At 43.6% G+C, this 26,026-nt stretch overlaps 1 protein-coding gene across 1 annotated transcript; it reads left to right on the top strand.

The window, feature by feature from the left end:
• The first annotated feature begins 12,955 nt into the window (after positions 1 to 12,955).
• Positions 12,956 to 25,944, top strand: LOC130373514 (uncharacterized protein C21orf62-like). Its single transcript, XM_056580057.1, has 2 exons — positions 12,956 to 13,026; positions 20,833 to 25,944. The coding sequence occupies exon 2, from the start codon at positions 20,897 to 20,899 to the stop codon at positions 21,731 to 21,733; it is 837 nt and encodes a 278-aa protein (XP_056436032.1). The 5' UTR covers positions 12,956 to 13,026; positions 20,833 to 20,896; the 3' UTR covers positions 21,734 to 25,944.
• The last annotated feature ends 82 nt before the right edge of the window (positions 25,945 to 26,026 follow it).

Here is a 26,026-nt window from a genome sequence, read left to right as displayed (position 1 = left end):
ATAAATCCATGACAAATACTGAATATTGATTGTCTTATGTGTCCATATTATATCCCATTATATTGACCGGGGTTTTCCCAAGACGCTCACGCTCTGCAGCAAGCCAGTCACAGTTGATTGGCGCGGCGCTGTACAGCGAACCAACCAAGGCGTTTTGTAATGAGTATGTATTCATGTATTGGGTAATGGACATAAATAGTTATCTTGCTAATCAAATGTGAAATGATTGAGTGTAAATGAATTGTGTCATTTTTACTTGAAGGTACAAACCTTATTTTAGAGGAGCCGCCGACAATCAATCTCCAATCAGAGGTATACTATCAAAGCAAAGTGTCACGTATTTTTCTAAATGTTTTAATTTTTGGAAAGAATGTCCCATAATAGGTTCCCTGATTGCAGGATGACTCTGTCGGCCTGTGGACTCCAGGGCGACTATGGAGGTGATTTTTCTTAACATTCTCACAACTATAATATAAATAAAAATGATAATTGTGTCACTGACATAGCGGTTATGTAAGGGATAATGGACAACACGGCACTTGACTATCCAAGGTTAATGTACGTTGAACGTGGGGCCACCTTTGAACTTGAAACACAGACACACTGCGCAACAGTAAGTGCACGGCTTCTTTGTGTAGCATTGCCTACATACGGTCCAACAAGGACGATCTAATAACGAATACCCTCTGATGAGAATCTGTAGCTCTCATAAAGAATATCGTCAGACAATGCCAAGGGATCGGTTCTGTCCCGAAAAACCCTCTATCTCCGGAGACACGCCTGTACGATAAGTGCGCCGAGGTCCACGGGAAGCACCCACAAATGGTGACGCCATTGTTGCCGATCCTCCGGTAGAATAAGATGAAAACCTGCTCCCGACCAGGGCCCAGTTTCCAGATAACGATGGATCTTCGCTCGTACGTCATTCTCACGATGGATCTTTCGAACCAGCGTTAATTTCTTTGGAGAGTTGACCCGAAACTCCTCTTAACATGAACCGCATTCGCTGCAACTCACGACATTCGTTAGGATTGTAACTGTCCACTGACTGGTGCTGAAACGGCTATGACTTAGGGGGAGACGCAGGACATGTTGCAAGGAAAATATCTCCCCATCAAAGGCCAACCGCAGAGTAGCCTACAAAGGATAGAGTGCAATAATTACTGAAATGCTAAGATATTAAAACACAATTGGATTAGGCCTAGGCCGACATATATATCAGTCCTAATCCTGAACGCACTGTGCATACATTTATTCACGGCATTTTCCTTCCCCCCTGAAATAATTCCATATTACAAAAATCCAAAACAGCTGTGTGTGACAACTACATTTATCTTAATGAGCTGATTTCTGAAACTACTTTGCGCTGCAAGATGAGCCGACTTTATCTGATTCTGCCTAAGGTTCGTTGAGTGGGCTCTCTAGCATACAATATTTGTAGACATTAAAAATGCAACGTTCCATTCATTCATTATCATTCAAACATTGCTATTGCTGACGCCGATATTGTTGGGCAGGATGAAGTAGGGCTATTCGGAGTTATGATTCCATCCTTGTGGGGGTCCCTTAAGGTTGGTTGACGGTGGGGGGAGACGTACCGGCCTTGCGCTGAATTTTGGACGGGGGAGGGGGGGTGATAGGATGTAAATATGGGCTATTCTGACACGGCTCTTCTCAAATGCCGTGGAACGCTCCATTCACTTGCATGGCCCTTCACAACAAGGCTCCGCCGCAGCCCCAGTGAAGTACGGTCCTGATGGCGGGAACATCGGCCAGATCGGGTCGAGATAGGGCGGGGGCGTGTCGCGGCCCTCGAGCCCCCAGATGCCAGGATGCAGCTGGTCCGGGCGTTGGGGGGCCTGAGGCATGGGCACCGCAATATGGCAAGGCCCATCCCCGACAGAAAACGCCCTATTTAGGGTCACGTATCACGGCGTTCATTACGCGTAAAAAACGCCGTAAAATTTAGAAAAACAGCGTATTTTACGGCGTCATGGCGCAGAATGCGCCGGTTTTTACGCCGCAAATGTATGCAAGAGCATTGCCCCGGAACAGAAAACACCCTCATTTAGTCACGTATCACCTTCATTACAACACCGTAAAGAACTCCTGTAAAATGTAGAAAAACTGCGTATTTTACGGCGTCCATGCGCAAAATGCGCCGCTTTTTACGCCACAATGAAGCCTTTCAGAGCGTGCCGTAAAAAGACGCTGTTTCGAGCATCAAACCCGCGCGTAAAATACGCAGTTTGTGCACATCACAACACGCGTAAAAAACGGCATCTCTCTAGTATGCTAATAATTTCCGCCCTTCTTTTCTCTCAGCCAATGCATTTGAAGTGTTGCGCCCAATCACTGAACAAGACAACCAGACCAAATAAGTTCAAGCACAGATCTGGTTGTAAAGAATCAGGACAAATTTTAATTAATCAAAAAATTATAAAAAATTATGTAAAACTGTAAATACGCTACCTCCTACCTCTAGTCTATCACTTTACTGAAACACACAATGTGTGGCAGTTAAGTGACAGGATCATTCCATAGACAAAAATCTTTCCATATAACTAATTGAATTTAGGAGGATAGTCATTGCACAGCTGTAACCAAGTATTCTAGGGGTGTCACGATACACTCAGCTCACGAGTCGAGACGAGACACGATATTCGGTTCCCGAGAACGAGACGAGACGAGATTTTAAGAAAACTACGACAAAATATATGACTGGACCAACAGACTTTTATTCAACCGAGTTGCAGATGTATTTTGAAATGTTTTATTATCACTCTTTACATGCATGAAATTGAAACTAAAACTAAAATGTATAAAAGTTGAAGTAAAATAAATTAAATAAATAATTCTCTTTTTTTCAAGTGCAAACAATATTATGTGCAAAACCAAAGCAAATAGTGCAAACAGAGTCTGGACCAAGTATGTCACTGACAACTTGGTATTGTCCGTGTCTTATCAGTCACTCTACTGCCATTCATCATTTCCGCCGGGTACCCAAATGCTGCCAAACAAATGATTTAAAAGTGGCGGGGGCATCTTCGACGGTAATACGGGTATTTTCCGACCTCATTCTGGTTGCCTAGTTGCATAGATATATATTAACTAGATGCACTACGGCGGCGTCTAGAACGTCACCATAGGCCGCCATCTTACCACAGTAAAGCTTTCTGGTGGAATCTGTTGTAGCGGACCGTAAATCAGTGATCTGCACAAACGCTATACTCTTATCTCGCTGAAATCTTGACGGATTTGCAAACGGTTGGTTCTTATAAACTTTTGCTTTTGAGTTTTAGTAGACCATATATTGATTTAACATAAATAACATGAATACCTTGTGCATGTGTGTATTTATTGCACCTATCTGTTCTGTTTAATGTTCATTTCATATGAAAACACATGGTTACATATAATTACATCATGAATACATCTCTTTAGCCTACAGGGTGGGGATTTCAACATGTAGCCTTTCTTGATGTATATTTGTAAAGGAGAATCTTGTACCTATTTTAGAACATTATTCTATTTTTCTTAGAACCTAACAATTATGCATAAGTATGTACTGTCATAACTACATCTCTGACAAACCAAACCGTTGAAAATCGGTTGAAAATTGAGCAAGTTATGGTTATTTAAAAAGTACATGAATCACTACCAACACAATGTAATTGGTGAGCAGCTTACTGTGGTAAGATGGCCGCCAGTGGTGACATTCGACTCCATTGCCAGCACCGCGGACGAGGCATCTAGTTAATATATCTATGCCTATGGCCGTTTCTCAATTCCTAGCACGCGTACTACGGACTCGATGACTTGCTAGCACATACTTGGCAAGTCTGTACTTCAAGCACATACTTGCGAGCACGCGAGTACGTACCTGCAATTGGAACAGCAGCGGACTCGATGACGTCACCACCTCTGCTCGTCCGTTAACTGTGCTACGGCCTCATTTAGGCATATACTACTGAACAATATAAACAAATGATATAAAACAAAATCCAGCCTCTTTCATTTTCAAATAGTATGTAAATATTCCTGAATGAATAACAATTGAAAAGATATGAGTGTCCTGTCATGTGTATAAGCTATACACACACACGACCTTACATATATATATTTATATATTATTATTATTATATTAGGCCTATATATTATATTATATAAATATATATATAAATTAAGAGTAACTTAAGCTACAGTTGTAACTTGTGCGTCTTCTCCATATTGTCCGCCCTCGTACTGCTGCGAGTGCGAAATGCATCCTGGGATTTATAGCGGGAGCAAGCACACACGAGCCACCTCCGATGCATGCTCGGTGAAACGGCGATATCGAGCATAGATATATATAGAACACTAGATACGTCACGGCAATGTTGAGCTCCGGTCGGCTGACGGCCACCGCGGCGGCCATCTTGAATGGGTCAACCCGCTGTCTAGTGCATTACACCATATGGAAAATTCATACAAAGATGTAGCAAATTTGAGCGTGATGGCTCAGTGGATGACACTAAAAACATCATAGTTGATATTCCATGTTTGATTTTAAGTGGTAGTAAGATTTTTTTTTCCTCTATGTTATACAAGAAACACACTTTTTAACACATGACATTTAACTTGCCACTGATTATATCTACTATCAGAAATGTTTCTGCTGGACTAAGATGAACATTTTATTTCTCAAAAAGTAAATATCTTATCCATTTAGCTTATAACTCTCATATATAGTTATATATAACTATATATAATTATAAAGTGATTTCCTCTGATCTGGTTTGTACTGTACGACGGTGTACACACTTGAAAGCAGCACAATGAACTGGCATTGTTTTTTTTGAGAAATGAGCTGTGAACATATATATCTATGGCTGTCTGACAGTCTGAGAATACCTACTCAAGACCCACACAAGATGGCGGCTCCGTGTGCCGCGGCTGAGAGGGGCGTGGCGTATCTAGTGTTCTATATATATCTATGATATCGAGCACGCATCCAGAACACTTCCGGGTTTTACGACAGTACTCGCTTGATGCGTGCTTCGAATTGGAACAGTGCTCGGGCAACGACTGATGACGTTCACGAGTCCACGAGCACACACGAGCACGCACAAGTACGCGAATTGAGAAACGGCTTGATTTTTAACGCGACGGGTAATATCGTCGAGTTTAATCTCGCGAGATCTCGTGGCACGAGATCTCGTCACACCCCATATTTATACATTGTATCCTAATTTCCTATTTCATGTGGCATCTGTATTTTTATGTAGGCTACAGCATCTGTATTTTAAATTTAGCTTATATCTTCTTTTTACATTTGACCTTTTGCGGAAGTGGACGCTGCATTACTGTATAGGCTGTCTGTATTTATTTGTATTGTGTAACCTGCTGGATTATGAAAGTTAGTTTGGGGTCAATAAAGTGTCTGTCTGTCCGTCCGTCTGTCTGGGGGAAGATGCCGTGAAAAATGTGCGCACGGGTGCGTTCAGGATTAGGACTGATATAGCATATGTGGGTGCTACATATTGGTGGTGGTTAGTGAGGTCCCCCCTTCACTTTAGGCGTCTTTGAGTGTTATTAATTATTATTATTCTTCATGTTTAAACCTCTGTTTTCCTTTTATTCCTAGTCTGTTTTACATAGTTTTGAATGATGACTATATGCTCTGTAAGGTGACCTTGGGTGTCTTGAAAGGCGCCTCTAAATTAAATGTATTATTATTATTATTATATGTCGGCCTAGGCCTAATCAATCGTGTTTTAATATTTGAAGCATTCATATTAGTCTATTATTTTCGTAGGCTACTCTGCTGTTGGCCTTGATGGGGAGATATTTTTTTGCTGCCATGCACAAATAGTTGAATCCAACAACATTCCTGCGTCTCCCCCTCCTACAGAGCCCATTTAAGCAAAGTGTCGGACAAGCAGTTACAAGCCTATGAACGTTGTTAGAGCAGTGCACGCGCCGCGCGTTCATGTTAAGTTTTGGGAAAAACTGAAATTTCTTACGAAGGTTCGAAAGAATGATGGGCTGATGGGCCTCTTAAGCCTATCAGTTAGGCTACTTGGCTCCCCATTTCATCAGTGTCTTTCTCTATGGCTCCCTCTCACTCCTTTCCACTGTGTATTTATATCGATTGAACAAGAGGGGATGTAACGACGAGAAAAGAAGGGCGGAGATAATTAAGTCGCCCAGGGCGACTTAATTCGACGTTATTTTCGCCTATCAACACGCGTTCTGAACAACTTTACTATGGCAAGCCAACCCCGCCAGAAACCGCCATCATTTAGTCGCGGATCACCTTCATTACGCCGTAAAAAACGGTGTATTTTACTCCTTTGTGATGTGCACAAACGCAGCGTATTTTACGCGCGGTTTGATGTTCAAAACGGCGCATTATACGCGCGCTCTTGAAAGGCTTAATTGCGGCGTAAAAAGCGACGCTTTTTTGCGCATTACGGCGTAAAATACGCAGTTTTTCTACATTTTAAGGCGTAATGAAGGTGATGTGCGGCTAAATTATGGCGTTTTCTGGCGGGGTCGGCTTGCCATACAGAACGCGTGCTGATACGCGTAAAATAACGTTGAATTAAGTCGCCCTGGGCTTGCCATACAAAACAGCGTTTTTTGCGCGTGCTCTTGAAAGGCTTCATTGCGGCGTATAAAGCAGCGCATTTTTGCACATGACGGCGTAAAGTACGCTGTTTTTCTACATTTTACAGCGTTTTTTACGGCGTAATGAAGTTAGTAGTGACTAAATGAGGCCGTTTTCTGTCGGAGATGGCTTGCCATAACGCAAGGCCAAGGTTTGCGGCTGCCCTAGCGTTAATGCCCGTTAGCTCTGTCACCAAAGCTCCAACCACTGACTGGCAGTGAGGTGGCGGCAGAGACGGGCAATGCTGCTGCCCCGGGCCTCTCCATTCGGAGAGGGGAAGCCGGGGAAGACGCCCGCTCCTCGTCGCGGTCGGAGTCGTCCGACTCCGAGCTGACAAGGAGAGAGAGAGGGCATCGTCGAGCGGAACAGTAAAGTCGTCGACCCATTCAGCAATGGCGGCGGCAGTCTGTCATCCGACAATGCCGATGCAGACAGAGCGGCGAGAGCGCCAAGACGGCATGTTCATGCCCAAGGCAGCCCTCGCACACCTCATGGCCGCCATACGGCAAGATGTAACCCGGAATCGTCTTTGAGTCCATAATATCTATTTATTTACATCAGTATGCTACAGGATCGTCCTGAAGAAAATGGGAGCAGAACGTCCGCTGGCGCCTGCGTATATTTGAGGACCCGCGGACGTGATTGAGGCCCACGCTGTTGGTGGGCGGGGATTACAATTTTTTCAGTGCTACGGCTCACGCCTAGGGATAACCCAATAGCGATAGCCTCAAAAGGTGAAGCCTATACGACATAGAACGCCAGCTTCTTCGGTTGCTAAGCGACGTCAACGTCTTTGGCTAACTATTTCTCTAACAAATAAATTGTAAAAAGTTATTTTTTCGTTTGGCAAGTAGCCGCTCATAATCGAAAATAAGCCCCTTCAGGTCGATGCGCCGTTCAAAACGGCGCATTATACGCGCGCTCTTGAAAGGCTTAATTGCGGCGTAAAAAGCGACGCTTTTTTGCGCATTACGGCGTAAAATACGCAGTTTTTCTACATTTTAAGGCGTAATGAAGGTGATGTGCGGCTAAATTATGGCGTTTTCTGGCGGGGTCGGCTTGCCATACAGAACGCGTGCTGATACGCGTAAAATAACGTTGAATTAAGTCGCCCTGGGCTTGCCATACAAAACAGCGTTTTTTGCGCGTGCTCTTGAAAGGCTTCATTGCGGCGTATAAAGCAGCGCATTTTTGCACATGACGGCGTAAAGTACGCTGTTTTTCTACATTTTACAGCGTTTTTTACGGCGTAATGAAGTTAGTAGTGACTAAATGAGGCCGTTTTCTGTCGGGGATGGCTTGCCATAACGCAAGGCCAAGGTTTGCGGCTGCCCTAGCGTTAATGCCCGTTAGCTCTGTCACCAAAGCTCCAACCACTGACTGGCAGTGAGGTGGCGGCAGAGACGGGCAATGCTGCTGCCCCGGGCCTCTCCATTCGGAGAGGGGAAGCCGGGGAAGACGCCCGCTCCTCGTCGCGGTCGGAGTCGTCCGACTCCGAGCTGACAAGGAGAGAGAGAGGGCATCGTCGAGCGGAACAGTAAAGTCGTCGACCCATTCAGCAATGGCGGCGGCAGTCTGTCATCCGACAATGCCGACGCAGACAGAGCGGCGAGAGCGCCAAGACGGCATGTTCATGCCCAAGGCAGCCCTCGCACACCTCATGGCCGCCATAACGGCAAGATGTAACCCGGAATCGTCTTTGAGTCCATAATATCTATTTATTTACATCAGTATGCTACAGGATCGTCCTGAAGAAAATGGGAGCAGAACGTCCGCTGGCGCCTGCGTATATTTGAGGACCCGCGGACGTGATTGAGGCCCACGCTGTTGGTGGGCGGGGATTACAATTTTTTCAGTGCTACGGCTCACGCCTAGGGATAACCCAATAGCGATAGCCTCAAAAGGTGAAGCCTATACGACATAGAACGCCAGCTTCTTCGGTTGCTAAGCGACGTCAACGTCTTTGGCTAACTATTTCTCTAACAAATAAATTGTAAAAAGTTATTTTTTCGTTTGGCAAGTAGCCGCTCATAATCGAAAATAAGCCCCTTCAGGTCGAAGCACCTCCGTTTTGCGTCGGTGTCCGGTTCGCACTGTCTGGGCTTATTTTCATAAAGACCGGCGTTCTATTATCCCACTTAACGTCAATATTACTCTGCATGTGGAAGGGAAATAGCTTTATTTGTAATTACAATATTATGCTGCTGTATTTTCAGAGACTCCCACAGATATTTGAGTTTGCTGCTTTCATGGAAGCCAGAACTCTCTCTATGGGAGCTCAGCTCCCACTGGCTATAGGTCTTTTTACACTGCCGAGCCGGTTCGGTCGCAGCTTGGCACGCCCGGCGATTTCAATTTCTTATCTCAAGTTTCCTGTGTAAAACCGAGGGGGTCAAATCCCCCGTTCATCACGGCACAGGGTTTTCTTGGTTCACTGGGGAAAGCGGGGCTGTGCACGGAGTCTCTGACCTCTTTAGAATAATTTGTATTATTCTTATATTATTGCTTTATTGTTTTATTATTATTACGGAGATATTCCTGAACAGCATTAAACAAAACCGGATCGTTTTCGCCCGTTTTGGCTTCGTGTGGACGGGGCCTGAGAGAAAGATATATATACATATATATATATAGAGAGAGAGAGAGAGAGAGAGAGAGAGAGAGAGAGAGAGAGAGAGAGAGAGAGAGAGAGAGAGAAAAAGAGAGAGAGAGAGAGAGAAAAAGAGAGAGAGAGAGAGAGAGAGAGAGAGAGAGCATAATAAAGAGGGACAGAGAGATAAACTATAGAAAGAAAGAAAGAAAGAAAGAAAGAAAGAAAGAAAGAAAGAAAGAAAGAAAGAAAGAAAGAAAGAAAGAAAGGAAAAAAAATAATGAAACAAAGAAAGATTCAAATAAATAAAGGAAGCTGTATACCCAGAGGTCATTTCTTCATGGTTCACAGATTGGTCACAACAGTAAACCCTTTCCTTTTTGTTTCCCAGAGAGTAGCGCCAAACAACACGGTTTTGAAGTAGAGTTGCACAACAAGGTTTAAAAGTAGAATAAAACATCCCTTTTTAAAGAGAGGACATGTTGGAGGAATCCTAAGATGTGGACAGAGGAGAGGGAATGTAACGACACCTTTGGGAATACATTTGATCTGGAATGCAGATTGAGGAATAGTTAAGAAGACTGACCTCTGTCTGACCAGGTATGTAGAAGATTATGTTTACATCTCACCTATGTGGCTTGAGTCCACTGGACCGGGCTGTGATTGAGTCCTACTATGTAATAATCACACAATCCTGGGTAGGATCTTAGTTCTGGTGCACCTGCTTGTATTTTTACATTCTCTTTAATGTGTTTTGATTTGGTTTTCGTTTATTTTCTCCTGTTTATGAATTGCACACTCGTCCATTTGTGGGAACGTTTCTCAGATGTGGACATGAATTATCACAGTTAATGAGATTTGTCCATTTATAAAACACACATATGAAGCAGATTCCAATGGACTCCTGAGTTTAGCAATCAGACAGTTCACTAACCAGACCATAGTGTGAGCTTACACACAGCTGTAGGTCGGCTGTATGACGATGGGTCTGGGGTGTTCCGGGTCCTGTTGCACCGTGAACGAGAATAAACACATGAAGGAAGGAAGGGAAGAAGGGAGTAAGGATAGCAGGGATGAAGTATGGAATGAAATAAAGAGTGAAAAGGAGAAAGGGAGAGAAAAAGAAGAAAGGAAGAGATGTACAGAAAGAAAGAAAGAGAGAAAACAATTAAAGATAGAGGGAGAGAAAGAAAGAAAGGATGGGTGAAAGAAAGATAGGGAGAGAAAGAAAGAGAAGTAAAGAAAGAGGGAGAGAAAGAAAGGGAGGGTGAAAGAAAGATAAGGAGAGAGTATGAAAGAAAGATAGAGAGAGAATGAAAGAAAGAGAAATAAAAAAAGAGCGAGAGAAAGAAAGGGAGGATGAAAAAAAGATAGGGAGAGAGGAAGAAAGCGAGATGGAGAAAATAAAGAAAGAGAGACAGAAAAGTAGAAGACAGAAGTGCCTGTATCAATGCCCTGGTGGTGTTGTATCTTAATAACTGTAAAGTGAATCAGTAGTGTAATAGGGTCATCACAGTAGTGAGCCCCATAATAATCCATTGAACAAAATAAATACAAATAGGTATAAGGAGTCAACCCATTTAAACACAAGGAATAGTCAAAGTAAAGCTGGATTAAACTTGATAATTTGCTGTATTTCTCTACGTATACAATGCAGTGTGTAATGGGTAATAACAGGAAACCAACGGCCTGGGTAATGCTATGGCTGGCTCCACTTGTACTTATTTTTAATGGCTTCTCTGAATTGGGCAACTCCTTCAACCCCCGTCTCCCTGGCTGCCATCTTGGCTGCTTCCCCACCAGGCATTTACAGGAACCCAACAGGAAGTGATCTCACTCCTCAAACCCTGAGAGCTGGCGAGAGAGCAGCCAGCCAGCTTTTCCATCTGCTATGACCTTATTTGGGATGGGGTTTCTTTTTAGGGTTGTGACTAGCAACCACTGTTGCTGCTGTAAACACATAGTGTGATCGTAAACAAATTACTGAGTGTGTTCCTGTTTAAAAAAAGTCACGAGTCATGACTCGTGTGTCAACGTTATAACTTTAAATTAAATATATGTCCTTGATTGTCCCATGCTTCAGGTTGGACTGTGAATAAACTGTCAGACGGGGTTCAGTTTGGAGGCTTTTAGGGTATTATGGTCTGTCTTCCAGAGGAAGAGGTCGGTACAGGTTGGGTTCTCTTTCCTCAGGGGCGTGGAACTGGTCTGATCGCCCGGCCCGGGTGGATGTGGTTCAGTGTGTATGGCTGGCAGAAGGGGACAATGCTGCAGAACTGGTTCACAATGACATACCTGGATGACTCTTACTATTGAGGCAGTTGCTACACCATACAGACATACACACAAACTCATGCATACAGACACAAACAAACACACACACACACACCTATAGACATACACACTGAGTCACTGACACAAACACACACACACACACACACACCTATAGACATACACACTGACACAAACACACACTGACACACACACACACACACACACACACACACACACACACACACACACACACACACACACACACACACACACACACACACACACACCCACACACACACTCTGCTGTGCGAGTTGTGTGCTTGTTTGCTGATGTGCCCTCAGTTTAAACTTCACTAAACAAATGAGGTCAGTAGCCTAATTTCACAGAGGCGTCATGGACAAACACAGGTGTGTGACGATAGGTTCTCTTTCCGTGCCCTGATGCATACATTGAGGAGAGTAGAGGACAGACTTATAAGGTTTGTACATTTATTTAGGATATCACATTACTAAAACTCTCACAAGGCATCGAAATATGCCGACGTATCGGCAACAAAATATCCAATAATATGGATATATTGGATATTCTTTGGATTAGCGTAACCGAAAACAAGCAGAAGGAAAGAAGATTTACTGGCCGACGTAATTTTCCTCAATCATGAATTGCCATTAGAACCATTGAAATAGAACCCATCACACATGCATTGTAAGAACTCTATAAATAGCAGGGGTTAGGTGTTTGTCTAGTGAGCCACCAGGGGGCAGCAGTCTAAATCCCACCGCTCCGATTCAGATAAATGATTTGAAAGAAGGAGTGGTGGGTTCCAAGAGGGGAGGAGTGAAGGAGTGGGAAAGAGTGAGGGGAAAATAGGTTTATGGAGAAAGAGAGAGAGAGAGAGAGAGAGAGAGAGAGGAGAGAGAGAGAGAGAGAGAGAGAGAGAGAGAGAGAGAGAGAGAGAGAGAGAGAGAGAGAGAGAGAGAGAGAGAGAGAGAGAGAGAGAGAGAGAGAGAGAGAGAGAGAGAGAGAGAGAGAGAGAGAGAGAGAGAGAGAGAGGGAAAGCGAAGACATGCGGATGATGTGTGCCCAGTGTTTGCATTTATCGTGCCGTCACCAGATGGAGCTGGTCCTAGTGATCTGCTGTTAAACGAGTAAGAGAGCCCTCTTTACAGTATTTATTTTCCTGACTCCTATATGCCGCCTCATGTTTTTTAAACCGCCTTTGTCTACTTTTCCGCACTTTTCTCTCACTCACTTTTTTCTCTCCGTCTCCCCATATGGCTATTTGATTTGCTCTGCCTTCCTCTGAAGTCTCTCCTCCGTTATGTTGATGTGTTCCACAGAGGCAGCGGGCGGTTCCCTTTGATGTTGCCGGTAGATGTGAACGCTCCGACGGCCGCCTTTCACGCTGAGGGGGGAGGATGGGGGGGGGGGGGTGGGGGGGCGATGGATAAAACGCGTTGTGGACACGGAGCAGGCGACGTCATACTTCTTTGACCGAAAGTGCTCCCTGTAAGTACAAACACGCACACACAGGCACGCACGCACACAGACACAAACATGCACTTACGCACGCACATACACACAAACACACACGCACGTACGCACGCACACAGACAACCACACGTGCACACACAAACACGCACGCCAGCAGACCCACCCACATTCGTATGTGTACAGTACAAATGGCAAGTCTATACGTGTTGGCTTACTGTGGTGTGGCGTGCGCCACAGTCAAGTACTATTCCGCTTTATGTTTTGGAGAGCGAGGGGTTGGGGGGCGAAATATTTTTTCCAAAAACAGGCTTACCGCCTCGGATTGGTTAGAGGGGTTCTCCTTTAGATCGTGTATCGATTAGTCCTAGCTGTTTGCGGGAGATTTTGGTTAGGGTTAGGGTTATGGTAAGGGTTAGGGTTATGGGTTAGGGTCAGTGTTGGGGTAGTTAGGCCTACTCAAAAAAAGTAATTTGTTACTCATTACTAGTTACTTCTGTAAATTGTAATGAGATTACTTAGTTACTGCATTTAAAAAGTAACTTCACTAGGCTACTTATTACTTTACTTTTCCCGTTTCTTAATTTACTGTGTAGATGAATTGACAAACACCATAGCTCTATCATCACCTTGTGTTTATTGTATACATGTATATAAAATGGCATATAAATCCACAACCAACAGGATAAAGGAGGCTGTGGTGGTCAATCAGTAGCAACTTTTCAAGTTTCAAAACACAGCCTTTGGGAAACATGAGAACAAAACCAGCGTGTTATTAGATTCATGGTCAATAAAAATATAAAAATAAAGGTCACTTATCCCTTAAAATTAAAACAAATGAACTTAAGCCCATAAAAAGGAAACACATTAATTAATTAAATAAATTAAATTCCCGTCATCCCAAAAGCCCATAGTGATCGATTTAACTTAAATCGATCACTATGATAGGCTTACGTGCGAGGCAAGAATCCTATGCCACAGGAACCTATAAAAGGTTTGCGTGGCATAGGATTTCCCCTTGTTAATTTGGTTTGTGTAGAACCGAAAATCGGTTGCTATGGAAACGTGACGTCACACGTAAGTACTCTATTGCTGGAGCATGGCTGACTCCGACCGCTAGGCTAAGTGGCGCTGTTGCCCTTTCAACAAGTGGTAGCAGAGCCACCGGCTATTTACCCGACTCTGCATTTAAACGCGCAGACTCAAACAGATCATAACTTTACACACAGGCAAACACACACAGGCAAAGCTTGGGTAACGCAGGAAAGCGCGTTACTATAGTCCAGTAAAGTATAGTTACCGATATTTGAAATGTAATGCGTTACTTTACTTCGTTTCCCATAAAAGTAATATCGTTACTGTAACGCGTTACTTTTTAACGCGTTACCCCCAACACTGGTTAGGGTTACCCATTACTCAAACCCTAACTATAATTGGAGGCGAGCCATTCTAACCAATCAGAGGCAAGAAAAGGTAAACCTGTTTAAAAAAAATAATAATCGCGGTCGGGGTGGCGTGTCTGGGAGACTGCCTGTGGCATTGTGCTCTTTAGCTATTGAGTCCATACACGGAAGCGCACACACACGCACACACACACACACACAAACACACATGCACGCGCACACACACCGTAGTCAAAGACAAAGGCAGCGAAACACTCGCCGAGCTAAGATGTCATCTTTTTCAACATAACGGCTCCTCCATCGAAACACGTGCAGGTAAGAACACACACGCACACGCACAAACCGCAGCGACACTTGTCCAGGTAAGATGTTATGTTTTTAAACATAACGGCTCCGCCGTCGACACACGCGCAGGTTAGAACGCACGCACGTGCACACACAGCAGCGACACTCGCCCAGGTACACGTTCTGTCTATAGACTGTATAAATTGCATTAAAATAAGGGAAGAGACTATGTATCACCTCGTCAAGCAACGGCGGGTCGTACATTTTGTCATATAAAAACCGGTAAATTCAATCATCGCACCGGCATATCAACACAGAAGTAACGTGATTGTTATAGAGACACTGTCCCTATAACACAGAACGAAAACATGTCAATTACACGGTATGGTTAATTATGTCTATAGAGTCCACCACAAGACTACACTTCGTTGCTCAAATGTAATATTACACTCCTCCTTGAGCCTCCCCAAATGTCTTGCGATATTGATATCCCCCCCTCCCCCCTGTTTTAGTTGTTTTATTTTTCTTATGTTTTGTGTGTATGCTATTTGTATGTTGACTCTAGGCTACTGCTGCCTGTCTTGGCCAAGACACTGCAAGAGATTTTTAATTTCATGATTATTATTTTCAACTAAACAGTTGCCTTGCATTTTAAAATGTCAATGCACTTTTCAGCCCCGAATAACACTAAAAGCTATTTGATAATTGATTTGCATGCATAGTATACTACACTTTCCATTGAACAATTACCCCTGACAAATTTTATAATGTAATCAAATGCTCAAACACTGCTTTTAGACACACGTGTAAGTCCTGATCTTCTGCTGATGGGCCGTGTGTGTGAACAACATATGCTGACATTTGTACCCTGAAAAACTCCTGAATAATACTACCCCTGAGGTAGTATTTTCCCTGTAGGAAATGTAAATGACCTTATATGTGAATGAGGAGTAGAAAGTCTGTATTTCTCACACCACTTCAGTGGGTGTGTTGTTGACGCTTCTGCATATCATTGAGTGGCCCCCTCAATGATCAGCCTGTTGCCTTTTGTTCGCTGAATGGTTAAAAAATATTTGAATGTTGGCACTGCTTTTAAGAGTCATTTGTTTTGAACGAATGGTTTACGTTGTAAAATTATAGGCAAAATGTTATTATATTATGTGTTCAGAAATTTCTTACATTATCGACTGGAGTTTCCACATTGTTGCTATGGGTTTAATTACAACTAGAGTTTGAGCTTGGGCAATGCGCGTGTGAAAACTCTAGTTTGTCGATCAAATATTCTAAATTGATGATATCAACTGAAAAGTGTCCCATGGCTTTGTATACCTCCCCAGTACACACTATTTCATTCCTGTTGGACCGTGGTACTACATTTCTATATATATTAGTGCTGTCAAGCGAGTAAAATATTTTTTTGAGATTAATCGCATTAATGTCATAATTAACTTGCGATTAATCATGAATAATCACACTTTTTTTCTATTCTAAATATCCCTTGATTTCGTGCTGCTAGCCTTAGTGAGATCAGAGAGTGTTGAGAAGGACAGTAAGAAGAGAGACCCCCAGTGAATTCAACCCGGTCCACCTGACATCGGGTAGGTGCATGACAGTGGTAAGCCTACCGTAAAACTTCAATAACCCAGGCTTTTATTTGTTTCAATCACTGAACTTTCGAACAAAACTCTTGCTTAGCGAAGATGCGAAATATAATTACATAACAGTTTTTCTACATTTTAGGGCGTTTTTTATGGCGTGATGAAGGTGATACACGTCTAAATTATGCTGTTTTCTGGCGGGGATGGCTTGCCATACTCACTCACTCAACAGCCGCAACAAACGGTCAACGTCGCAACCAAGTTGATTTTGTCTAGAGGGGAGTAACTGAGCGGCCCCTCCCGAAGTGGTACAGCCCAGGTGGACCTTGAACTGCGATTGGTCAGAAAGATGTAACAGCTAATGACAATGTTGAACTCTCGTGCAGGCTCGAAACACACACACGGCGCTCCATATCCTTGCTTGCCCCACCAAGTTTCTGCGGCGTGCTTGTTGTTTTTGTTTCCGGTGTAGCTAGATCCGGTATGGTGTTGTAGTTTTTCTAACTTGACTAGTTGTTGTTAGATAGCAGGTAAAAAAACGACAACGTTTGCCAAGCCAAAAGAGCGTCAATCGTGTAATAAAAAAATTAACGCCGTTAAAATTGGTTTGTGTTAACGCCGTTAATAAAACTGACACCACTAATATATATATAAATATATATATATATAGATATCTATAAATATATATATATATATATATATATATATATATATATATATAGATATATATATATATAAATATATATATATATAGATATCTATAAATATATATATATATATATATATATATATATATATATATATATATATATTATTTTTTGAGAGGGAGAGAGAGAGAGAGAACAAAATGTGACTGTGATCTGGAGTCAAACATCTGACATCTGGAGAACAGGACATTCTCTCACACACACAGAAACACACACACAGACACACACACATACACGCACACTCATTGTGTCTTTTTAAACAGTCCCGTCTCTTCCCTGACACAGACAGACGAGAAATCAGGAAGTTTCTTCGACGCTCTGTCGGGTTGTAGTTTTTATCTTCTCTGTTGTAGATAATTGTATATTTTGATATACATTAATGTATATAGATGTAGCTTAATTTGAATCTCTGCACATTATAAACTTCCTGGACTTTGAAAACTCCAGGATGTTTTTTAAAGTGTATTTTTCTTCTAGAATGAGATGACATCATCCAAGGCTGCAGCTGTGTTACAGCTTGGCCAATCAGATGAGAGGACAGTGTTTCTTAGGGACAGCCCAGAAACACCTGTATGCAGTAGTACACAAGTATATTACATCTTCAAATGACAATACAATTTGATGGTGTATACTCACTGTACTATACTATACTAAACTAAGCTATGCTATGCTACTCTATACTATCTAGTAAAGCTAGGCTTTACTATACAACTATATTATTACACAACCAAGCTTAAAGGTTGGGTATGGAATTCGCTTTTTTGGCCATTTTTGCAGAATTACTTGAAATCCTTATCATAACCCACTTACAGCCACTGAGTTAGAAGTACTGACATGAAAATTGAACAAGTCAATCATCTGTGGAATGGGCAGGGCTCGAAAAACTCCAGCCAATTATTTCCAGAGCCACCGAGTTGCATTGGACAGTAAGTACGTCAATCATCGGTCGTACTGCACTCCCCCTCCCCCGCGCCCCGCGCGCGACCTCTTCGTGCAGTACTCGTGACCCAGAGCTTGTGACCCAGAGCAAGCTCCTGTTTGTTGTTATCCTGCGGTAGCTACTTGAACTAGTTAATCCACATTTGGACCTAGCAGTAGAAGACAATTTCCATGGCAGGCAAGACGCCACCATCCCCATGTTTTTTTTTTAATGTTGCCATGTTGTTTAACGAAAACCTACGCTAGCCTGGCTCGCTCTCGCGCATCTGTGTTCGCGCTCGTGCATGATTGCGCGTCCAGGTACTTGGAATGGGTGGAGTCAGAGTCAGCGTTGAAGGAGAGGGGGTAGGACCATTTGAGTTGTGTATTTTCAAAATCTGCTGGCGTTTCGCAAATCCCATACCCAACCTTTAAATATGAATGAAACCTAGAATGAAACCTTTTCTAACCTAGACTTAGTAGCATGGAGACTGGGAAAGATAGAGAGAGGGAGGGGAGGAGGGAGGGGGAAAGAGAGGTTTAAAGATCTTGAGGGATGGGAGGGAGCAGAAGCGGGAGAGAGTGGGAGGCATAAAAAGGGAATGGAATATGGAGAGCATTAGAGAGAGAGAGAGAGAGAGAGAGAGAGAGAGTTTTTGGTGTTAGTGGCTGAGTGTAGGATATGATGTCAGAGGAATGAGCTCCCAGACTCTCCTCCAACACACACACATGCATGCGCCCAAATGCATATTCACTCACCTATCCACACATAAACGTACAGACGCACACGTGAATGTGCGTGCCTGAATGCATCGGTTTGTGTATCAACGCAGCCCAATGCAATTGGGCACGCACTTGGAACAATGCATTTTTTCACATGCATGCGATTGCGCACATATGCCCATACAGGTTCACATACACACATACTCTATATATCTCCCACTCTCTCTTGATCTCTATCTCTCTCACACACGAACACACACACACACACACACACACACACACACACACACACACACACACACACACACACACAAAAACACACACACAAACAAACACACATGCATACAGACACACAGCCAGTCCTCTTCACATACTGTATGTCTCTCCCGCTCTCTTTCTCTTGATCTCCCTTTCTCTCTCACACATGCATCCACACTCATTCCTTCCTGCTCTTCCCTTCTTACAGGGTGTTCCGTTCCCTGTCTTATTCTCTATTTTTCACAATTAGTATCTCTCTCAGGGATTTGAGCGACAGGGAATGAGAGAGTGAAAGAAAGAGGAATGAAGGAATCGGATGATGGGAGAGAAATAATATAAAATACGGCTAATGTAAAGACCACAAGAAGGGTCCACAAAAAGAGCATTATGGAGCGATGATGAGAGAGAGAGAGAGAGAGAGAGAGAGAGAGAGAGAGAGAGAGAGAGAGAGAGAGAGAGAGAGAGAGAGAGAGAGAGAGCAAGGAATGGAAGTAGAGAGAGATAGATACTTTTACATGAGGAGGGAGAAGGGCTGGGTTTGGAACAGCTGGATAGACAATGACTAATATTAGCAGTGAGGTAAGAGGGAGCGAGTGAGAGAGTGTGTACGTTTGTGTGGCGTAGCAGGGAGTGGGGGGGAGACAGTGGCTACTGTAAACAAATTATCCAATCAGCTCCAGGTGTTACTCCGAGTCAGGTTGGACGTTACACACAAGCTACACAACAAGGTTACAACAAGGTTACATTTGTCAACCTAGCTTTGTGTTAAGTGTTATGTAACACACACACACACACAACCACTCTCACAGCTGGCTTATTGTTGCCCACATACACACACACACACAGACACAGATGTACAGGTAGGTACACAGACTGCTGTGTAATGCCTTGTAATAAGACGTTGTACTTTAACCGTGGGCTTGAGTCAAGTTGGCGTGCGCTAGACTTAAGGACGTGGTGCTGGGTCCAACCTGTGAAGAGAGAGCTCTGTATTAAGATTCATATATTCAGTGTGTTGCGTTGGGAGCCCTGGTGTGTTGCTATAAGCGGCTCTGCTCCATGCACCACCACATCAATCCACGCTCGTCTTTTTCCAGACGTGGTTTCATAGCGCTCCGTCCAGCTGTCCCGCCAATCACAACATCAGAAAGTCCTCTCCTCCTTTTAAAGTGAAAGAAAACAGGGGAAGCTGGGGGGAAAGTCAGGAGTGCTTATTCATCGCTCTATTCCTCCCTTCCTAAACGGTGGGGGGAGAAAGAAAGAAGGCACTGTTCTGTTTTTCCTGGACGTTTATAATTTGTCAGGCCCTCTACTTTACTTTTCATTTTTTCCTCTCTCTTTCTTTCATTTTTTCTTCCATTTGGAGAAGCACACAGTGTTACGGGCACATTTATGGACGGCCTTACGCCATCCACAGTAGCCGGGGGCCTGGAAGGACCTTTCCACAATAAAAGCGAGGGAAGAAAATAAATAATTAAGTCCAAGGAGCCTCAGTGAGTTGTGTGGGAGCCCAGACTGGAAGAGGAGAGAAAGGGCTGCATGGTTTCAATCCAGCATAGGTCCCACACTGGCCTGGCCGCCGCACTATAAAAACATGGGCAGGTTACTGTATACAGCAAACGAGAAACACAGGACTTCTTTGTGTGTCAATTTGGCTGTAAAAGAAAGCAGTAAATATGGAAGACTTAAAAAGAGAAGAGGGATTGATTTACATGGAATGGAAGTATTGAAATCATATTGAAAGTATCATTGAAGTTCTCATTGAGTTTCTTTTTGTATTTGTTTTATTTTGTCTTCCAAGAATGTTTTAAAAAGGAAAAAGGAAAAGGATGGATGTATTTAAAAAGATAGTCTGCTATAAGGGGCTGTGTAAAAGGCTTTCTGTCACCGCAATGATTTTTTTAAATCCTGCTTCTCATTGGGTTGTCACAGGTAGTATTCACCGTCTCCAGTGGCTGCCCTCCGTGAAGATGTAGTCAGCTCGGTTGCCAGGGAGATGTCTTTGAACAAGATCTCCTCCGCCCTGTTACCGTGGTTTCTGTGCCTGTCCTTCCTGCCGTCCCGCATCGCCTGGACAACAGAGTCCACCCCCACTTCAGCGGCTGTCACCCCTGTCTCTGCCGTCGCCACCGAGCCGGCTATCATCAACAACAACAACAACATGCTGTTCTTTCAGGACAGCGTCCCCGGTGGCGGCCTCCGCTACTGCAGCTGCCCGGCGCCGGTGCTCCACTGCGATGAAACTCTGGCTGAACTTCAGTGCAGCTGCCGCAGCGTCTCACCCACCGCGCTGCCCCCTGCTGGCCTGAGCGAGCCCCGCGTTCTGGTGACGGTGTGGCTGAGGGACACGGGGCTCCTCCAGGACCTGCTCAACGGGAGCCGGGTCAGCCACCTGCAGCTGGTCTCCTGCGGAGGGAAGCCCCTGAACTCCCAGCACCTGGCTCTGCTGGGCCTCCTCACCCTGAAGATCCACAGCAGCGCCCAGGGGGCGCCCTATCCCGACCAGGAGCTCTCCATAGTCATGCCAGCTGCCCGGGTTTTGTCATCGTCGTCTTCTGTGGAGGAGTTGGAGGAGGAGGAGGGAGCGGGTAGGGGTGTCCCCCCCCCCCTCCGCCTGACCTTCCTGGACGTAGCGCTGCTTAACGGGTTGTCGGCCCTCAAGGCGTACAGTGTGACGGGGCAGTCGTTGTCCTCCCTGGAGACGCAGTTCCCCCGTCTGCCTCTGGCTCTCCTGCTGCAGTCCGCCGCCACCCCGACCCCTGGGGACAGCACAGGGTCACATGACCAGGTCAGAGACCCCGACGGCGAGTGGGTCCTCACCTTTGTCTACTGACGGCAGGCTCAGTGACCGGTATGATGTAGGGGCTTTTATGAGGTGGGTGGATGCAGACCAGCGCTACTGCCAGATGCTCCGTTCACCCGCTATAACTGAATCTTTGCAAAGGAAATGCTTAACAGTTTGGAATGTGTAATTCTCTATTATTGGGTGCAGTGGAGGGAAAGAGTTGGATTATATTGGCTGGCCGGCAAAGTGTGTCGTTTGTGGAAAAAAAAAAGCTCAATTTAATTCTCAGGCATTTATTTATTTTTGAGAGAGAGATTGTTGAATTGGCACTTTTTACACGATTGTTCTAACACTGTGTTGTCCCCAAAAACTGAACAAGGGACAACATTGAAGTTATTCTGCTTTTTAACCAGAGCATGGCCAATGTCTGCATTGTTAAGCTAAATACACATCACAATGGTTTCATACCAGGTGTTCCTGCTGGAGAGAGAGAGAGAGAGAGAGAGAGAGAGAGAGAGAGAGAGAGAGAGAGAGAGAGAGAGAGAGAGAGAGAGAGACAGGGAGGGATAGTTTAAATTCCAGAACATTTCTGAACATAACGTTCCAATGACCTGCATACATTTCGTGGCTATGCTGGATAAGTTGTTTACATGTATCTGCTCTTTTTAATACAAACATTTCTGCCGGCATGTGTATACACAATATTCCTAATATATCAATGAAGTCAGAGAGAGAGAGTGAGAGAGAGTTTAAACAGACCAAAAAGTAAACAATATGTTCTCATGCCTCTGTATAGTTACATTGTTGTCTTGGCAACGTGTTGCCATGGAAATATATTCCTTTATCCTCCCTAGTGGGGTGAATAGCATTGATATATGGCTACAAGTATTGAGGTTATCTAATTTATTTCATTCAGTCCGTTTTTTTTAACTGTTGCAGTTGAAAAGCCTAGAGTAGCGTTGACTAGTCATCGACGTCATCGGTGGTGGCCATACTTATATTTCCCATGAAAAAGGTGCTCTTGGAATAGAACAGGGTGTTCCTTACTGTGGATTGCCGACGGGTGCCAACTGAAATGTTTGGTTTCCTGATCCTCAACTCGAGCGTCCCTAACTGGGTTGTAAAATAACGTCTTGACATCCTACCTGCTCTAATTAGTGTTCTGGTGCACACGTCTGACCATATAGTCATCATTGTGTACAGATAGATCTTATATAGATAAGTAGGTTGTCAATAGTAATGATACCACTGGATTAGTGTTGAAAGTATGGAGGCAGTGACAGATGACATCATCGCTGAGATTAACCGTGTCGTGCATATGGGGTCGTGGGTATTGTTGACAGTAAGCTAAGGATATTTGGTAGTTCCTTTTTGATCGGTGAAACGTCATTTTGATATAATGTTCCTGCATATAAGAATCGACAAATGATTGGTGGCGATAAGAAAACTACTACCAAACACTTGGGATATTGGTCACTGAAACTGATGATGTTAAGAAGTCGATTGGGTTGAAGAGTAATTGTGCAGAAGCAGATGCAAGAAAAAATGTAAGAACCAAAATAAATCATTTCAACCTAAAGATCGGGCCAGTAGAGGTTGGGAACCACGTGTTTACAGCGTGTTCCGTCTCTGGCGCTGTTCACCAAAAAAGACTGTCCTGACGACATGAGAGTCAGAGGCCACGGCAGACCTCTGTGCCTGCTGTGGTATGTTTCCAGTATGGGACCAGTGTAGAGGCCCAGTAGGCGCTGTGCTTACAGACACCCCACCTCCCTGCTGCCTTGCTGTAGTTGTCCCAGCTGTCAGGCCTGGGCTAACAGACAGCAGATGGTCGTCAGATGAAAAAAAAGGGAATAATAATAATGAAGCATGCTGTTATGAAACAGGTTGAAATGGACGGCCTGCGACCAAGAGGCCAGGGGTAGGGGCTATAAATCCCTCTTTCCTCACTCTGGTAAAAACTAAAGAGGAAGCAAGAATCCTTCGTTGAGGCTAGTGGAGTCCAGATTTAGCAAAGGGAGATGAAGGTTTTCTCTGGTATTTAGTGCTGTTAGCTGTAGTACAGAGCAGGACATTTCAACACTATCCTGTGCGCTCTAAGGCTTTAGGACCTGACTTTCAGTATTGGGAGAGGCGTTGGCGAAATCGTCCAAAAAATCAGTTCACCACACAATATCGACTGCCAGATCTCTTTCCCTCTATCCCTTAGTCTCTCTCTCTATTTCTCTTCCACATTTATAGACTATACACATATGCGCTCTCTTTAACTATAATTTAGCTCTCTTCAAACCCGCCCTCTCTCTCTCTCTCTCTCTCTCTCTCTCTCTCTCTCTCTCTCTCTCTCTCTCTCTCTCTCTCTCTCTCTCTATCTCTCTCTCTCCTCCCCTTCCGCCCTGGCTTTTGGTTCCAGATTTTTTCCTGCAAGAGAGAGAAAGAGAGAGACACTGTCTTAAAACTGTTCTCACAAACACTTTCTACAGCCAACAACATGTCTGTTCCACAGATCATTACCACAGATGAGCCCGGGCTTGTGTGTGTCTGTTTGTGTGTTTGTGCATCCATGTGTTTTGAAGGTGTATGCATGTGTGTGTGTGCATTAACTCATGTCTGTCTGCATGTGCATGTGTGTCTAGTTGTGTGTATTTTCGAGTATGTGTATCTTTGTTCTTTCTGTCTTTCATACGGATAACTATGTCGATGGTTCCCTGTGCGCAACAAAGACACTTGTTAATTCCCAATGAGAAGTGACCGAACGACCACATCATTCGATGCAGGTGCTGCACGTACGAGTGTGCAGACGTAAAGAAAAACACATGTTCGCTAGATCGTTGACTTTTTGCTTGCCCTCTGTAATGTTTTCCCGATGAAGGCTCGAACAAAGTCTTGTGTTGATCCCAAGCTTCCAATGATGATTCATTATCACAGCCGCCCTCTGCACGTTATCTGGCGTGTGAGCGTGGGTTCAAAGCGGGCTACTCTGTGTCTGTGTGGCATTGTTTTTTTTCTGTTCAGATCATCTTTGATAATATTCGGTGTTCTGTGATGATTCTTGTGTGGTTAGAGGTGGTGGTTAGAGGTGGTGGTGTCAGGCAGTGCTGCAGTCTGGAACTGAACTGGCTGCCTGATGAGAACACCTTTAGGGACAGGAGATTATGGGATTTGCAAAGCAGATTTGTTAAAACAACATTCATTACAACATTGATGAATGTGAGTATGACTGAGTCTAGTACAAAATGGTTTGAACCTCTTTTAAGCATCAAAAACCAAATGTAGATGCAATCTGTTCATTTTTCTGAACTCCATCTTGTATTGATAGCACAACCAGTCTACAAAATATAACAATACATATTATTGGTGTAGTTGCCATACCACAAATTAAACATAACTGTAGGCCTACCCTAAACTAATTTAAGGAGAAAGAGTATCTGTTGCTTCAAAGTACCTTTTTTTGGCCACTAGTCCTTGTTCTAGCCAATTTGGTGAATGGGATTATCGTCTACGGACATTTTTAATAGATCGATTAGGTTTATGGTAATGCCAGGTGTATTACCCCGACCACCCTGCACAGACATAATAGCTTTTTATCCCTGCAGCACGCTAACATGTTTCCATGTCTTTTTTATATAGATCTTTGAGAAAAAGAGACAGACGGATGGACTTTAGGCACTAATACAAGCCTGCATGCCTTCGCTTTAGTTCCTTCTTTATTTCTATTGCAGCACCTTAAGCGCGTGTCAGGGAATGTGTTTTTTTAATGAAAAGCATAAATAAAGAATAACTCAAGGCTATTTGCTTTAAGACGGAAATGGATAATGATATATGAAATAATTTCTTTTAAAATATTTAGATCAATTGACATGATTGAATAATCATCAAATAATGTATTTTAGGACACTGAGTCTGCCTTTATTGGAAAATAGCTTGGCAAGTTTGATATGTATATAGTTTGGTCCTTGATGTGATGCAGAATGATATGTCAATGATATGGTTATTTGGTAATTAAAGCAGAAACGATTTTGTTTATTAACCATTTTCTTTTGTATATTTTGTGACAATAAAAAACAATTCCAATAGTAGCCTATATTGTTTTGCTGTCTGCCACACTGACATCATTTGACGGTATGGGGGAGCACAGAGCAATAGAGAGTGTCTTCTCTATCATTCTGGGGGAGCAGAATGTCCCATTCTTTCACTGCCCTCTCGTGGTCATAACTTTTATTGTATATATAGATTTTTATATATTTTTTTTTAACATCGACAGCTATCCAGGTAAAAAAGTGTATGTAAATCACTATAGAGCTCAATACACATTGTATATTATTTATTTATTTATATTTTATA

Source organism: Gadus chalcogrammus, chromosome 20 (genome assembly GCF_026213295.1).
Source record: "Gadus chalcogrammus isolate NIFS_2021 chromosome 20, NIFS_Gcha_1.0, whole genome shotgun sequence".
NCBI lineage: Eukaryota > Metazoa > Chordata > Actinopteri > Gadiformes > Gadidae > Gadus > Gadus chalcogrammus.
The sequence above is the reverse complement of the archived record's forward strand: the minus strand, read 5'-3'. Positions and strand labels throughout refer to the sequence as shown.